Below are 16,640 nucleotides of genomic sequence, written 5' to 3' on the forward strand. Positions count from 1 at the left end.
ACATTCATCCGATACGCATCCTTAGTTGTTTCACACATGTCCTCGAGATATGAATCAGTCAAAACTCCATGTGTTGCGGTTTTTTTTGTTTCCGTTGTTCGCGTCCGAATTTGAAGTTCCTCTCCCTCATTCCCGATGATATAATCCATGACGTACGTACCTTGACGGATTGAAGTTGACGAACGAGGCTCGAATCACGTGCTGCTTGTCAGTTAGTCAGTCAGTCGAAGCGGTGTTCTCCACACCTGGTCCTCAGCGCTTTCTTCCCGTTCGCATTTAGATTCAAGCAGAACCACTTATACTTATTCTACAATGTTGTTTGTTATTCGGTTGTTATTGAGCTCGCATCGCGTCGTTCGGCGCCAAAGCTGTCACGAACCAATGACTTCCATCTCGTGTTCGATTTCGGAGTTTGCGAACCGCGATCGATGGGTTGCCTAATTGATTGATTCACTGTCTGAGTAGGGGGAGAATGAACGATTGATCACCGATCAGAATATCTGAGTTGTATGATTTCGCAATCTGCGGATTTGAATACTTTGTTGGTTGATGTTCATCACGCCAGAGAATAGAGAGAGAGAGACCACGGAAACTCCGAGCTATCCGAGCCCAGGCAATTTGCACGACTGGGAACCACTGAAAATGTAGTTGTTCGATTATTCGCGTTGATCCTATTTCATTTACGACCCAATAGTTGGTACGTCTGCTTGCTTTCCTCGAAGGCGAATTCTCAGAAGCCCAGTTTGTGACAGCGAGAACGAATCAGGTAGCAACGGCAACAGAAACTGCAGTTTCGACATCGACTGCAAAGAGTCCCCAAACCGAAGAATTTCTTCAATGAATGAAACTCTAGATACTCGACCTCTAGCTACGACTGCCTCCTTATGTATCCTTGACGACGAGATTTGTGAATTATTCAGAGTGTAAGTGTGCTTGTTGATTGTTCAAACGTTGTGGGATTTCGATCTGGACTCCGAAGGAAAACAGAGGACGAAGAAGAGAAGGAATGACGATTCGGATCAGAAATCGGGCATCGACACATCGAAGATTACAGCAGATTTTTCTGTTGAGCATTCGAGAGAGTTCGACAGAGACATTCAGCCATGAAATCCAGAACAGAGAATGATTTCGAGATCCGATCTAGACTAACGATTTCATTGATTGATTGACTGACTTACTACGACGATTGACTGAATGATGTTACCACCAAACAGCTAAGCATGCCAAATATCGTCAAATCCCTGCCCTTAGGATCTTCCAATTTTGCCCGGTTATTATGATTTGTATTCTGGAAACTTAGAATTAAAAATTACGAAAATCCGAAATCGTCTCGCTCTTATGCGCCTAGGTAAATTGTCCAAGACAAATCCCTGCGATGAAGGATCTCCTTGGATACATGGGTTACAATCCTGAAGGCGATGCATACTTCTCCATACTTACGGATGATTTGGAACTTGCCCGACTTGCTGGAAATCCCAAAAGCTGAGAATCGAATCAAAATCACGTGCATTCCTAGACGAGTTCATCGAGGCAATGAATCCATTCCCTGATCAGATCGTCGATCTATTCCGAAGTTTGTATCGTCTGCCGTTGCCCTGTATAGTTCAGTTCCTCAGATGATACAGTCACCGACCATCCAAAAAGTATTCCGTCTGGAATCCCTTCACCAACTCTTGTTCAGAGCGAATAACTGTTCTTCAGCGCACGTGCTTGCCCCACGCGGAAACGCCCCCCATCCCGCTATCCCGCTATCCTTCCCGCCTGTAAACATGGTCCAGAACATTCCGGACCTTTTCCGAGCTTCCGGTGAGTGGAAGCTCGAAGACTTTCCCTGGCTACTTCCCATCTAATCCCGATATCTGTATCCCTGGCATTCCCTGGAGCGCTTCTCTCATCCGAAAATTCATACTCAACTCTCCGAGAGGGCTTTCGACCATCCTTCCGATTGACTGGAATACCTTTAGTGAATAATGTGCCTCCATGTACGTCCTGCATACAAAACGTTGTTGAGCAAGTCCACGACTGGAAAACAGGAATTCTTTAGAGAGTTTGTAAAGCATGATAATCAGAAATTCGAAAGCGACGGCAGTCAACGCACAACAGGCATTGACCCACATGGTTTTGAGGGATACCCACACGTATTATGTGATAGCATATCCATTCAGGAGCATTTACATTCATCTATAGCGAACCTTTATTATATTCTAAATGTTTGTCAATCAATCAAGGATCATTACTTGTATGATGATGATGATTATTATTATTGTCATTCATTACGAATCCGACCACGATAGGGCTTTTCCACCAAGCTAGAAATCCTATTGAATGAATAAAGAAATGTGTTCGACAAACCTACTTGTCGCCTTCTGCATTCCCTCCGGTGGCAACTCTTGCGGCGCAATTCTCAGCGAGCTCTGATCTCTGGTCAGCGATAGAAATCCATCCGAGAGTCAGATTATTTTTCTGGGAAGCACTAGATTCGACTGGAGGGGGGGGGGGGGTAGGAGACAGCTGAAGCGCGTAGAGAAGAGACCAGCGAAGAGTTGAATATTGAATTTTAATATCGAGCGTCCACGATTGCTTCTATTGCTTTCTCACTGTCTTGTTCGCAGCCAGATGGTCCCAACATTGTCCATTTTACCTAAGATATCATCAACGAAGCTATCCCGAGAAACAAAGCAGGCGGGGAGGAGTGCACGAAGAAGTTTCATCGAGGGTAGGAAATATCCCGGATGGAGCGAAGCGAGAATCGGCGCATCGACTGTACAGAAGAAATCGGGATCCAACTCGGACATGATATATTCTATGCAGATTCTCGATAATGAAACTATCAGATGATAAAATTTCCGAAGGACAAGACTTCTAAGAAAAAATAAAGTTCGAAGCACCGAAGACGCTGCTCTCTTCTGCCCAGTCTGCGAAAATCCTTCCCGAAGGTACGGGAGAAACCTCAACTTCGTTTGAGATGCTCGGTGAGTCGAATCAAACTTGGCCAATGGATTGGTTTTCCATTTATTACCACTTTTCTTTCGCCCGCGCCGTCTTCGCCGAGATGAAACCAGCCTCCTGTGTTAGCTCAGGGCTCGAGCTAGAGCTGAGGGTCTGCAGACGATCCGGAGAGAAAGATACTTTGGGGCTAAATGAAAATATTACAACCGAAAAACCGTTCACCTGACGGGTTGAGACACTCGCGCGGCGGAGAACTTCCTCTTCTCTCATCGCGTTACCGCAGGAATGCAACGGAATGAGAATTTTAAAATCGGCACGACGGCGGAGTATACACCTACCATTCCTATTACTAAAAGCTACGCCGAAAGCCGTCCGGCACGACGGTCGAATGTATTAAAAACGAGAGGCGATCCAGACCGCGGGGTTATGGTTGCCAGGGCTGCGTAATAGCTCTCAGAGAATAATTGCAGATAGGAAAGTTCGCGGGGGCCCTCAAGTGTGAGATTGTCGACGCTGCGGTCCTTGCCCAAGGCTCTTTCTGCGACGGCGCCTGCGACGGGACCGTCGTCAGCTTCCATTGTTGGTTCGCCCTGTATGTCGTTCAGTGAGCGTACGAAGACGTGGGCGTCTGGTAAGATTCGTGGACACAATTCTGGGGCCCTTCCCTGAAAAACGTCTGAAAGCTCAGAGACGATGCATCTACGGTAATCAACGACGGAGACGACCGACCGAACATTAGGCCAAGATCGGGAGGCTCTTATTATATTATTTCGACGAGCTCTCAGCAACGCCGAGATCCCATCGGTTCGACTCGGTCGCGGCGCAGACATCAGCATCTGTTACCTTCCTCGTCCTGATCTGATGACGAACCATCGTGCGGAAACTGTTCACAAAGTTTTCTTTATTCCGAAGCTTGTCCTCTATGAAAGGCGCGTCAGCGTCTCCCACCAGGGTCCAGTACCAATAGGTTCCGTCGTATCCAATATTGGCGAATTCGTTCCCGAAATGAGCCATGGCATGATAAGGGCCGCGTTGCTCTCGGCCAAACAAAAAATCCTGGAATTGGAGGTCGCCGAATACGTCGACGTCGAAGTTCTGCGTCACTTCTGCCCAGCGCATCTGGAAACAGAGCGGCATCGTATCGAGACTCACTTCGCTCGCCACCTCGCTCAGGTTGTAGTGGTACTGGAGCAGTTCTCGCGGAACCGCGCACCTGCATCGCGAATATTGACTCGGCTTGCGGATGAATCTCAATCCGAACTGGCGGAAGTTCTCAATGATATCGGAGTCCGGTTCGGAGAGGGCGTTGTCTGGCTCTACGTCGTCGCTGATTTCGACGTTCAGATCATCGAGGGAGCCGTCGAGTCCGACGAGGTCTGACCTCCTCGTGTTGCTCTCGGAGTCGAATCGCGACGAAGCGTCCGGAGATGCCGTCAAACTTGTGTAATCCGAATCGCTCTCGGGGGGCGTGCTCCGAGGGTCGAGCTTCAGCGACTCTATGACCTCTTTGAGCTTCAGCAGGGGAGCAGAATATTCACTGATGGGATCTTTGTCGCTGGTCAGCTTGGCTCCACCGTTCTCACAATCGTCGACGCTGTTGGCGAAACGGAGCACATCGTCATCGAGCGAGATATCATCGAGAGATCCGTCCAACGCAGTCGAACATCTCGGGTACTCCATGCTGCGCACAGGTATCAAAACATTGTACACCATCGCGTGCCGATAAAAGCGTTAGTCAACAAACAGCTCGTTGCGTGACATGAAGGCTACGAACGCGCGCGTCGGACACCTCCTCGTCACCGACGATATCCATTGCACTCAGCCGACGGTAACGGGTTATCCCAGAGCATTCATTGGTCGGCGCGTGGGGTTCTGCGTAGTTTATTTCTAGTTTCAGTCCAAATCGGGGACTAGCAAGTAAGGGGTCACTTATCAGAAAAATATTCTGGAATTAATTCCTTTCTCTCTCCCAGACCCTTTTCGCGATTCCTAGCGGCTCGAGGAAGGACTGAGTGCGTCGCGCTCTGTTTTCGCTCTCGAGCCGACTCGGAGCGGTAGTGACTACGACGGCGAAACTATTGCATAATAGCAATTCCACCGGGAGCCTATCCGTATCTGCGCAGTGGATTCACCAAAATATCCGTGGAATCGATGGTAGGGCTAATGCATTTACAAGCTCCTATTTTGAAAGCTTTACGATATGTACCGTTCGTCGCCATAATCCCCAATCCACTGTTTTAACTATTCTGTGGAGCGGAGGCTCTCTTCTTCGAAGGTGCGCGACGTAAAACGACGAACGACCTGTTCGCGTATTGCGCATCATTCATTATACAACTTGAGCTGGTTCGGTGTCGCGCCCCGAGCTCGCTTTCGAGCTCCGCCAGGGACCCCGGACTTATTCTCCACCAGTTACCCGCTTCCTCTCACGCTGATCCTACGTCGGCCCGGAATTACTGTCGGAACGTAATCTGCAGAACCAGTTTCTTTCCCAACGATCTATGTATATATCCGGATACCCTCACGAACGACGCGCGAATGATGGAGAGCATAGAGTTTTGGGTAAGCCAGGGCTTGTCAATCGCGAACACCGCCGTTCGTTGCGGAGACAACGTCGTCGCTGTCTAAAGCGATTAAAGGAGTCGAGCTAGCTCGGAGCAGCTGCTCTGCGGAGATTTATTAGCAGAAGCAGCGACAAACGCCTCGAGCATCGCAGACACGAGCCAGCGAAAAGTGAAACTAAAGACTGCCGGACCAGCTTTCCGGAGGAGAATGCGCAGTTCGAGACGTTATTGGCGTATTGCTTACGGTTCGCGGACACGACGTGCGTCTCTGTGTCGAGCGAGCGGACAGTCGACAGCTGACTATTGAAAGAAAGCGGATCCGCAGGAAGAGGTCGAAAGCTGGCCTCAAGCTTCCATTCTTTCCCGCTCGCATTTGGCTTGACCCACTTTCTGGCGGGAGAGCGAGTTTTATGGAAAAGACGGGGAAGGAAGACATCCTTTAGCCCGTACGGGCTCACCGCCGCGGAGTAAACGATGCGCTCGCTCTGAAGCTAGCCCGCTGGATTGAACATTTTCCGCCTGTATCCCGTTCCACGAAACCGGAGCCTGACTGAGGCCTCGAATCGCCATGGGATTTGACCGATTCCAGGACCTTTGTTTCAGCCTTATTCCATGGATTTGGCTCGAAGCTTGCCCCCGAGAGCGTGTGGATTCCGGGAACTGAGAGAGCACAAACCACCTCTCTGGCGAAGGACAGGAACGATGTTGGTCGACGCATGCCCGAAAATTCCAGAGACGACGCCGGCACCGGGTCTTACTCACTCTCTCGCTCTTACCCGACGAGGAGCGCCGACCAGCGAGAAAAGCAGCGGATTTAGCGAGCGTTGCACTGCTACCTGGGCAAGATGATCCTGGCGCATTAGCCAATATGCTGATACCGACTAACTGCTGTCACTACACATAGAGATAGATGGAGGACCTGAAACACTCCGCACATGAAGCTTCGCAGGGCATCTCAATTCTTCGGAAAGCCAGTGCAAACTGTGAGAATCGCCGGCTTGAAATTCGAAAGCGTAGTTGGGGGAATGGAAATGGATTCATATCGGAATGAGCCCGTGGGCTGAGGGCGCGAATCCCGAGCTCGACCCTAGACGCCACTTCGCCTAGCGACGCCACTGCCCGTCATTTTTTCTCGACACAAACAGCTGATTGCACGGCCCCGCTTGGGTTGAGAAGAGGGGGAGTGTGACGAAGAAGGAAAGAGTCGAATTTCGAGATCCGGAGCGAGATCCGGAACATGAGCAGGGAAAGAATTCATCTGCCCTGTTGAATTCACCCGACAGAGCAATGTTCCGGATACGCGCTGCCACACTGAGCATCGCTGCGACATCTCGTTATTTTTTATGTATGGGTCGAATATTGAGTGATCTCGAAAGTGCGCGGATCTTTGCGTCCTTCTGCGATGCGATTCCGACGGTGGGATGCGATGGGCGATTTCCCACCCGGAACGACCCGAGCGTCGCGATTAGCCTGTTCGCAGTGAAGTAATCGAGCTTGACAAAGATGACGATTTCGCTCACGAGCCGGACCTTATACGGCTACAGCAATTTCCCTCGGTGCTCTTGGAACTGCGCTTGAATTCGTTTGTTTCGGCTCTCGACTGACTGAGCGGGAGGGTGAGATATCCACCCTCGACTTCTTCGCTGCATCTTACGGGGATGGAAAGGTCAAGTGGGAAACCGAGAGCGGTCTCATTCATGGAGGGCGAGTTGAATCGAATCATGTTGGCAGAAATCGCAGGGGAGCATCACCCGATTCGGTCACTGCAGGCGGAATCCTGAAAAGTGATCTCCGAAACCTCGTTGCGATCCAGAACTCTATTCGAAATACTGGAAGCCGATCTCCGGAGAGCTCGTTGCGGTCCAGAACTCTTCCCCGATATCTTCCGAATCGAGGCCGCGAGACTACCCGGCTCTCAGCAACGGCGGCGTGCCGACCGTCCTGGCGCGAGCGGGCCTTCTGGTCCGTCCAAACTTTCAACGCTTTATACTTTTTCTTCCCTTCTCTCAAGGTCTTGGTCAAGTTCCAAATGCGCCGCCGGAACAGTTGGATGGATGGGTTCAACGCGTGCGAGCTGCCAGAACATCACGATCGCATATTCTCCTCCTGAATTTCGGCTGCGTCCAGATGGCGCGTGCTGTAGCGTCTACAAACTTTGTCCGGGGCGCCTCCGAGCCTCGGAGTCCGAGGAGAGATGCTTCTCGCCAGCCCGAGGTTCGTGATTCCTAAAGCGAGATCTCCATACCGGGTTTTCACCGGGAGCAAGTACGCTGACCGACGGAGGGCTGCAGCCGCCGAGTCGACGTCGCGTGAATACGAAAGAAATTTTGCTCCCGTCGCAATCATTGACTTGCAAACATTCACCCAGAAATATATCATAGCTGATTCGAAAGAGGTTCAGTCCGCCAATTGCCGGATCGCGGCGATTCTTCCGCCGATAAGTAGAGCAAAAAGCGATTGAGCCATATAGCGGGAGCTTAGCATATTTTGTACATATACGAGGGACTACGAGTGGAGCTCATCGTGCGAGTCCGGAGGCGCGAGAACAAAGGACCCCAGAACGAAAGGGAACTGCGTCGGCGTTCACAACATAATAACCGCTCCGATTACGCAGGAGCTCTATAATAAATGTAGCTCCACAATTATCCGCAACCGATTTCTCTCCGTCTCAGCGAGAAGTTCCATGGTCGTCATTCTGATTCGCCCTTCCTTCGCTCTCAATTCCACTTTCTCCCTTCGAAGAGGCACGGAGGAAGACGACTCGGGGCTCGCCGCACCATCTCGGATAGTGGTCCGGATGACCTTGACGAGGAATATTATGATAGAGTGACATAACAACAACAACAACGCAAATAGCGGCGGTAGATAGGACAACAAATGCCACTATATGGAGCCACCTGAGACATGATCGTGCTCGTCAGCGTGATGGCCGAGTTGTTTCAGAAAATTTCGCTCCTCACTCAGAAGAAGCTTCAATTCTCGATGCCAGGTGAAAAACGTCGCTCCGCCGCGATCCGGCTCCCGCCGCCAAAGTCCGGCGACGCGGCGCTTCATTCTTCACTCCGAGATATCGCGGGGCGCGTCAACGCACTCGGAACACCGAAATCTTCATCCTTTCGGCAAATTCTCCACGAAGAACAAATATATGTATAATCATGATATCATCGATGAAAACGATATTCGCGATCTGATATCGTAGTTCGCAGGGTCGTCGTTATGAGCTTGAGCCTCATTTTGGTCGCCCCTGGCTCGAACGGCGGTGTCGAGCGGTCTCTATTCTCCGAGCTCGGTCCGACAATGTTTTGCTCATCTGCGAGTTCGGATGGATCGATTTGGGTTTCGGAATAATGACCAGCTCTGTTCGCGCTCGGAACTCTGTGTTCCCCTTGAATCACGGCGAGAGCTCTATGAATGGGCGCGCTATGCAGTGCGGGCGCAAAAGCTGTGTATATCGAAGCCTCCACGACCCGAAGAGGGCTTCATCGAACGTCCAGGTGAATTTCGTGAATGATGATCGAACCCCCTTTCAATACATTTGGAATTCCGTTCTTCGGCTCAGCACGATAAGCCTGATGTATCGGCTGTGCGATCGGCCATCGGAATCTCTGATCAAGCGTATTTTCGATGACTACATCATGGAACAGAAGATAGTCTGTGCCGAAATGGATTTCCCCGAAAGTCTCGCGAGCCTTATCAGGAGGAGCTGGGTCAGGGAAAGAGCACTCGAGACCGCATCGAGACTCACGCAAACATCTCGATCGGATTCCCGTCAGGTGTGAAAATCTGACAAATCGAAAGCACGAGAGCCCGGAGTATCCTTCTTCGATCAGACGACTGTGGTAGCTCCGCCGTGATGAATCTCGAAAAAAAAACCGAGCCAAGAGAGAAAATAAACACGCAGCCCTCCCGACTCGATTCAGCTGAAAGGCCGGAGGTGCTTTCTGAGAATGAAATTCAAACATTGTCGCCGACGCTGCCTGCCGGTGAGGTTTCGACCGACCGCTCACTCAGTCAGAGGAAGAATAGAATAGAACTCTCGACTCTTCTTGTTCGATAGTTCCGATCCGGAAATAAAGAGTTCCCGTTGGTGAGCCTGGCTCAGCTTGTGAACGAGACTCCGAAAATGAGAGCGGCGGATTTCCGAGGCTTTCCGCTACAGCTTCCACGGCGAATGAGATCTCTCGCGCAAACCAGAGGCGAACTGTAGGAGCCCCGTGTCGATCTAGAGGTCCGAATATACGCGTTGGTCTCTGAAATCTCCACGCATGGACTCCTCGAAACCGATGCAACGAACTCATCCGAGGGGAGTTTCAATCGAATGAATCCCTCCGCTCATCACAAGCAAATCACGCGGCGATCCGAGAGCTCTCGAGAAGCGGTGGAGCGACTTACGGCAGTTTCTTGACAATCTATCCCGAAGAAATCAGATATCGACCAGGGAGCTTCCAGTTTCGCTCAGAGAAGCGGGAAGCGTCCGTATCGCTCTCGGGGGTGTAGTGTTGCTCTACCAAATGATTTCGTAACGGTGCATCGTCCAACAGCCCCTTGAGTGGAGACAAGACCAGGAAAGAAGGTTCGCCGAGTTTCGAGGAATTATAGGAAGGGGTACCCGCTCGCTCTCGCGGGGTGTCGGAGCGTCGCGATGGGAGGCTGAGTGAGGTCGGTCGGTCGGTCCTTTCTCCGATCGTCATCATCATCGACGACGACGTTCTCGTCAAGCAAGCAAGCAGCAGCCCTCTGCAAGAGAGAGTCGGGTGAGGGCAGAACATCGGTTAGTCGGTGGTGGCGCTACGGACGCTCCTGCCTATCAGCTGTGTGTAGTTCCAAGTGAGAAGCTCACTTAGAATGAAAGTAGTTTTCGCGAGAACACGCGTATGTCTCTGACAGAACGACGTCCGACGTAAATCCGGCATACCCCTCACGCATTCCTCGTCAGTTCCAAGACAAATCATCCCGCGGGCAGCGCTTTGATTCGCATCGCAATCGGGCCGAGGTAGGTCTGTCTACGTGCAGAGAGAAGCGCTTCTCCAAGCAAGCCAAGCAGGACTCACTGCGTAGTTACAGTTTCGAAGCGAGCGTCGCTGAGCGAACCGAGTCCTCATCGCCCGGGACCTTCCGAGGAGCGATCCGAGCCTCGAGCTGCATCGAGCCGACGCTACGGTGCGTTCGTAGGCGACACCGGAACGCCAGAAAGGACGATGATCTACTCTACTCCACCACCGCAGCGGCCGCTAGTACTCAAAGCGTATCAGCTGTTCCAGCGGATCTCGCTGAACGGTGGCGGTGGAGCGGTACGCTTTGGCCAAAAGTTCGTTTTTCGATCGGTTGTAGCATTGTTTCTGGGGGAATGTGCGGAATTCGTGCGGAATACGACTGCGACTTGGTTTTCTGACGCCAGAGAGTTCACGAACGCAACGCGAAAGCCGCCGGTCATTCAACTCACGCTACCTAGCAACTGAATGCGGCGGCCACAACTACGCGATTTTGTGGCGAACATCTCTCCGCTGGAAGAGTTGAAACCCTTGTCGATTCTTCTTGCGTTCTCGTGGGGAGGCCTTACGCCATCGAAATCGAGACGCTTCCCTCGAGACAGTGATCACAGCTGGCTGTCAAGCTTGTCCTTTCATGACGATGCCCAGGTGCATTGGGTCGGGGTGATTCGGAATTTCCAGAAAATTGCACAGTGGTGGTTTGTCGGATCGTCCCATCGTCTGTCACGTCGAGCTCCGGAGGATCATCCCCGGATGTTTTCAATTCTGATTCGGTGATAGTGCTCGTTTTGAGAGAAAGTGCGCACTTCGCACCGGCCCAACTCCGTGCTCTCGATTGGCAGTCACGTAAGTTCCGCGTATGTCGGACAAGTGCGCAGTCTCCCAAACTTCGAAAACGGTCCCGGAATCGCAGTTTGCTTGGGACTTGGTAACAGTGTTGAAGGGAACACGTACATCGGGGGCAAGGTCGTGAGCTTCGTCTCATTGGCTTGAACAACATGACAAATTGCGTTCTCCAAATTCCGAGTGCCTACGCCGCGCCGTGACAGAATTCCGCCGGAGAAATCGCGCCCGTTTCCCAGCAACGATCGCACGAGATGTCCCGAGCCTATGCTGTGGGAAGGGAGAGATGCTCGCTGGAAACGCCTCAGAAAAGCCGTTGTGAGACAACGTTCTTTTCTTTCTCTGTCCGTCGACGACAGCTCCGAAAGGTCGTGGGAGGAATACTGCGCGAATCCGAGATTTATGGGCATAAATCCAAGGAAATCCAAGAAATGTGTCAGCAGAATGTCACGCTACGATTGTCCGTGTGAAGACATACCGATGCGAGAGATGAGCTTGAACTCACACACGCACGTATCGAGCTTTAATTAAATCGAGTGATCGCTCGAATGGTTTTCCACGCAGAGCTTGGATCGTCTCTGAATATCTGCTACGCAGCCGACTTCAGTGAATTCACGTTGTAGATGGATTGGTCCTCGACTTTCGAATTCAGGTCAAATATCCCAGGGAGACTGATTGCGAAACTGCTATTCCGCAAGCATCCCATGTTTCCCTTCGTACATATTCTTCCAAATAACGTGACCATAATCATCAGGGGATAGTGATATCGGTAGGACATTTTTCCAGAGCTCAAACACTTTCATCGGGAGGCTGCTGGAGATCAGCCTGCTCAGAGCAACATGCGTCGGATTAGATACGCAACGGACAGCCGATGCCAGACTTAGAACGGGAGAACAACTCCGATGCTGCATTTGGCGGCCGCTGATCTCACTAATTGTTGTGTCTCATCATCATGTCGATAAATCTGCAAAGTTGATCTTTTGATTTCGACTGTTCCGCATTCACCCATCTGCGTGAGGCAAGCTCCCCGTGGCGTCCGAAATAGGAGACACCTGGTCAATCACGTTCTGGTTTGAAATTGATTCATTGTCGGGACCGTAGTGTGTTTGCCTGTTGCGCCGTCCCGACCCTCAATAGCGGATATCGCTTGCTGATTGGTATGCCCAGAAGCCTTTAGAGGCATGGAACGGTCTGGGGAGTCAACTTGTTCCTGCAGAGTTCAACTTTCTGTTCCATTCGTGTGTGAGTTCGTCGAGGGACTTCGCCATCTGACGATCAGTCAGTTCCTTCTTCAGTCAGTCCCGGGAATTCTGGGTCGAAGAGAACCGCGGTTTTTCAAGCCCCCCCCCCGCGGCCGGGGGGCAACAGATCGAGAGCCTCGCTGCTTCCGGGGGTCTCTCATTTCTGTGAGAGATCCTTCGGGTAGGAAAAAGGTCGTCCATCTGCAATCACATCGATTGCGTGACGACACATCGAGAACGAGAGAGCGGTTGAGCAATCAATTTCCGCCTGGTCAGGGTGAGACTCGATGGTGTTTCCTACCGGCTAGTACCAATCGGAATTCAAGTCTGATCGGAGGTCACTCGCCCGGATATCTCCGAGATGGACAAAGCTTCGAGGAACGCCTCGAATTATTATGTATAATAATCTTCGCCAGCCCGACTCTGAGGTCAGATGCGGTCATCAGGAATCGAACGTGCTTGGGGGCCTTCGCTACGTGTTCGCGAATAATGATCACTCAAAATCTTCATAACCGTTGCCGTACTCTGCTCGTTCCAGAGTCCACGGAAGGGTCGAGACCATGGGCGCCTCTAGTCTCCTTTTCTGAAGTGGGGAGGAGGGTGCGTGATCCAGCACGGAACGAACGGACGGAAAGCCCTTGTTTTGCTGGCGCTTGTGGCTATACTTGGGTCGTCACGCATCTAATTCTGCGTAGTGAAGTGCCGCGCAGTTTGACGAGCGGCTCGACTCCCCTCGACCCTTTGAATGGCCGGTGTCGATTTCGCTCGCTCGACAGGCTGGCCAGCTTCTAGCTGCTCTTGTCGAGTACTTGCACTCTGAACCGAGAGCTGTCTGTCCCGGTGCACCGCGGTGCTTTTCGTTGTGTTCTTGGCGATTCTAGCCGCCGGTTGGCTATCTCCAAGCAATACTATCCTTCCAAACATCCTCTCTCCACCGCAATATCCCCGTGTCGACCAAGATCCACAGCACGTGGATCAAGGAGACGCTCGGCCGCGATGACAGCGCGAGCCTCGTAAGGGTTCAGAGATGAATTCACTGCGTATAAATATCGCGGAGCGGCTCAGAACAAAGTTACGCGGTGCGTAGCTCATGTAATGGTTCTGATAACAGTCTGGCCGCGCTCGAATAATAACCTATTCTGATAGAGTAGAGCCTGCTCCAAGTCCCGGTGCGGATTTATTTAATTGGGATTCCCGAATGGGAGCGATGAATCAGAGGGCAGAAATCGAATCGATTCTGACTGTGAGAATCGTGCCCTGATGGGCAGCGGCCCACGGAGCGGGACCTTGTGTTGATCCGAAAGCTCCGCTAACTGATTCCTTCTGCTATCAGTCAGTAAGACGCAAATCTGCGTCTTCGCTCCCTGCCATCCCTACAGGGAAAATATTTCCGGAAATTCCACGAAAAGTGCGTCTCGTTGGCCGGCAAAGCGTGCGATTCAGAATTTGATGATATCTATGCTCCTCCGAGCGGGACGGCTCTCGGATACTCGGACCGTACTACTGCATCGTTGACTTCCTTCAAGGAAAAAATGGTCCGGACTTTATCGACTGCTATCGGATTTTTGAACTGAGGCAATTCGATCCGACTAACGCATCGCTCAAGGGTCAGCCGGAAGATTGCATGGACCGGCCGCCGTCTGTTGAGATATGTCTTATGGAACGTATCGAGCCGTGGCGAGAGCAACTCTCTCGGAGCTACTGTCATTGTTTTGACTTCTTCTTCAAACGGCGACACCGAACTTGACAGACGATATTTCTACGAGGAATTAAGCAAGAGCTGACGGTGGCCGAGGAAGTTTGAGATCGAGCTCCGTTCGAGCAATAAGAGGTCGGTTGAAGCGAGAGCTGTCAGCGTCTACGCTCGCAAATGTCGTAAGCCGCTTACATTAGGCGATCGAGAGCGAATGCTATGCTGCTGCTCCTCAGTGCTTCTGGTTTGGTGATGCGTCTAAAACAGCAAGTACTATCTCTACCGCAACGGTTGCTGGTGGTGCCCTTCAGTGAATTGAACTGGCTAAGTAAATCGATCGAATATCCGGCTGCATATGCGACTTCGGACACGAATTCTGCGTTCATACGCTGCAGCCATTTACCGAGGGGCATTCGACTGCGCTGTGACCACCCACGCCCCACACGCGAATTCCGAGGAGAATTGAGTGGAGTTGAATCTTGGCGTTCCGCTTGGGGCCTTCCCGTTACTCGTGCAGGCTTCTTCGAATCCCTGACTAAACAGATCCCATTCCATTCTTTTTCCAGACGGAAGCTTCAGAATCCAGAGGGCCGTCATTTCACTTGGTAACACAGGCCTTCTAAAGGGTCGCTGACCATCGTGAAGCTGGCTGCTCAAATCACGAACTCATTCGAGATTGGAGCGCTCGTGAGTACCAGCCGGGGCGTTCGCGCCTTGCTGGCCCTGTTCTCCCGGTCCTCCCGGCCCCCATCAGTTTCGAGTACGAGTGAGAAGCCCGCGCAGAATCCGAAGATGGCGAAAACCTTCCACGAGTATCTAGAGCAATGCCATCGGACCTACTCCTGTATCCATTGTCGGGCTCATCTCGCGAGTCACGATGAGCTCATCTCGAAATCGTTCCAGGTGAGACCGGGCTCGAATCGCTGAGCCGGGTGAGGGACGGCATTTTTCCGTAAGGGGAAGATAAAACGATTCAGTGGAAAAGGGAACTTGAAGCAAAGAGGAACTCTATCTGATGCTAGATTATCGACTTTCAGGGCAGTCAAGGCCGAGCCTATCTGTTCAACTCTGTCGTCAACATCGGATGCGGCATCGCTGAAGAACGTTACCTGTTGACTGGCTTGCACGCCGTAGCGGATATTTACTGTGAATCTTGTAAAACGACCCTTGGATGGAAATACGTAAGTCGGAAAACCTCGGTTCGATATTCTCCGGTCCCGAAAATCGGGATGACTCGGTTTCAACAAATTCTTCACCTTCCCCAGGAACACGCGTTCGAGACGTCGCAAAAATACAAGGAGGGCAAGTACATCATCGAAGTGGCTCATATGATCAAGGAGAATGGCTGGGGTGCTAACGAGGAATGACAGCAGGCCTCGTACCCAAGGAGGGGTCGGTCCTGTCCGCCGCGAATTCTCGAGGAAGCTCCGAAATGTCCACTCACGTCTGCGAAATCACCACGTTTCTCTCGTCAACGCCTACGAACCGACGACTCCGCGACGAGAGGACGACCCGCGACGCTTCAGAAATTATGTCTTTGCATTGGATCTTGAATACTCAGATTCGGCGTCAGCGGACGCATTCGCGAACCGACTGCGGAGGAAATGAGAAGCAGTTTTCCGATCATTTGTGGAGGACAGGCAATCGCCCCTAGGATTTCATATAACACACAAAATAGCGAACTGTGATCAATTTATATTCGAAGAGAGACGAAGGGCCACCCGAGAACATACTGAAACCCGCTTCGAACCCAACGAGTTCAGCAGAGTTCAGCGAACTTCTAATTCGGACGGACGAACCTCACATGCGTCATTCATTACAACTTGGATTCCATCCAGTCAATCAATCAAGCAAACACCCAATCAATCTACCGATCGATCAATCATTGGATAGTCATGCGAAGCATTCTATCGGTGTCCTCGCAGGAGAGCCGGGCCCGCTACGGAAGAAGAGTTCTAGAAGATCAAAGGGGCATGACACAAGTTTAATATCGCCCGTCCTCATTGACATCACGTGCTGAGAGCATCTGAGTGAATGCTCTGCGAGAAGAGATCGTCTCCAAGCCGGGGAACAAGAATCTTCCGTCCGGAGAAGAGACTCGAAGGGATTGGTGGAGATCGAAGAAAGGATATTCTCCGACTTCTTTCCCAGTTCTCTGTTCGCACCCTGAATCTTCTTTCCCGATGGAATGAGTCCGGGGCTTCCCGGTTGTCAGTCAACATCGAAATGTGAGCTTTCCTTTTGAGTCGAGAAACATATCTCCTAATGATTCGTCTGCGTTACACGACTGGCCCTCGCGCAACCTTCGGATAATGCAACCATCAGCTGGGACCCGAGATCGAGCGTCATGACATGGTCAGGT

General features: G+C 51.5%; 1 protein-coding gene across 1 annotated transcript; it reads left to right on the forward strand.

Moving 5' to 3' along the window:
- Positions 1-10,348: 10,348 nt before the first annotated feature.
- On the forward strand, positions 10,349-16,115 carry Ypel (Yippee-like). The gene is made up of 4 exons (XM_003745499.2): positions 10,349-10,503; positions 14,845-15,181; positions 15,316-15,459; positions 15,544-16,115. The coding sequence occupies exons 2-4, from the start codon at positions 15,071-15,073 to the stop codon at positions 15,643-15,645; spliced, it is 357 nt and encodes a 118-aa protein (XP_003745547.1). The 5' UTR covers positions 10,349-10,503; positions 14,845-15,070; the 3' UTR covers positions 15,646-16,115.
- Positions 16,116-16,640: the final 525 nt, after the last annotated feature.

The sequence above is a fragment of the Galendromus occidentalis genome, unplaced genomic scaffold (assembly GCF_000255335.2).
Source record: "Galendromus occidentalis unplaced genomic scaffold, Mocc_1.1 scf7180000077484, whole genome shotgun sequence".
In the NCBI taxonomy this organism is placed as follows: domain Eukaryota; kingdom Metazoa; phylum Arthropoda; class Arachnida; order Mesostigmata; family Phytoseiidae; genus Galendromus; species Galendromus occidentalis.

Coding starts and splice junctions, on each gene's coding strand:
- Ypel (XM_003745499.2), top strand. CDS start 15,071: ATGGCGAAAACCTTCCACGAGTATCTAGAGCAATGCCATCGGACCTAC. Junction 15,182..15,315: donor TCATCTCGAAATCGTTCCAG/GTGAGACCGGGC, acceptor ATCGACTTTCAG/GGCAGTCAAGGCCGAGCCTA. Junction 15,460..15,543: donor CGACCCTTGGATGGAAATAC/GTAAGTCGGAAA, acceptor CACCTTCCCCAG/GAACACGCGTTCGAGACGTC.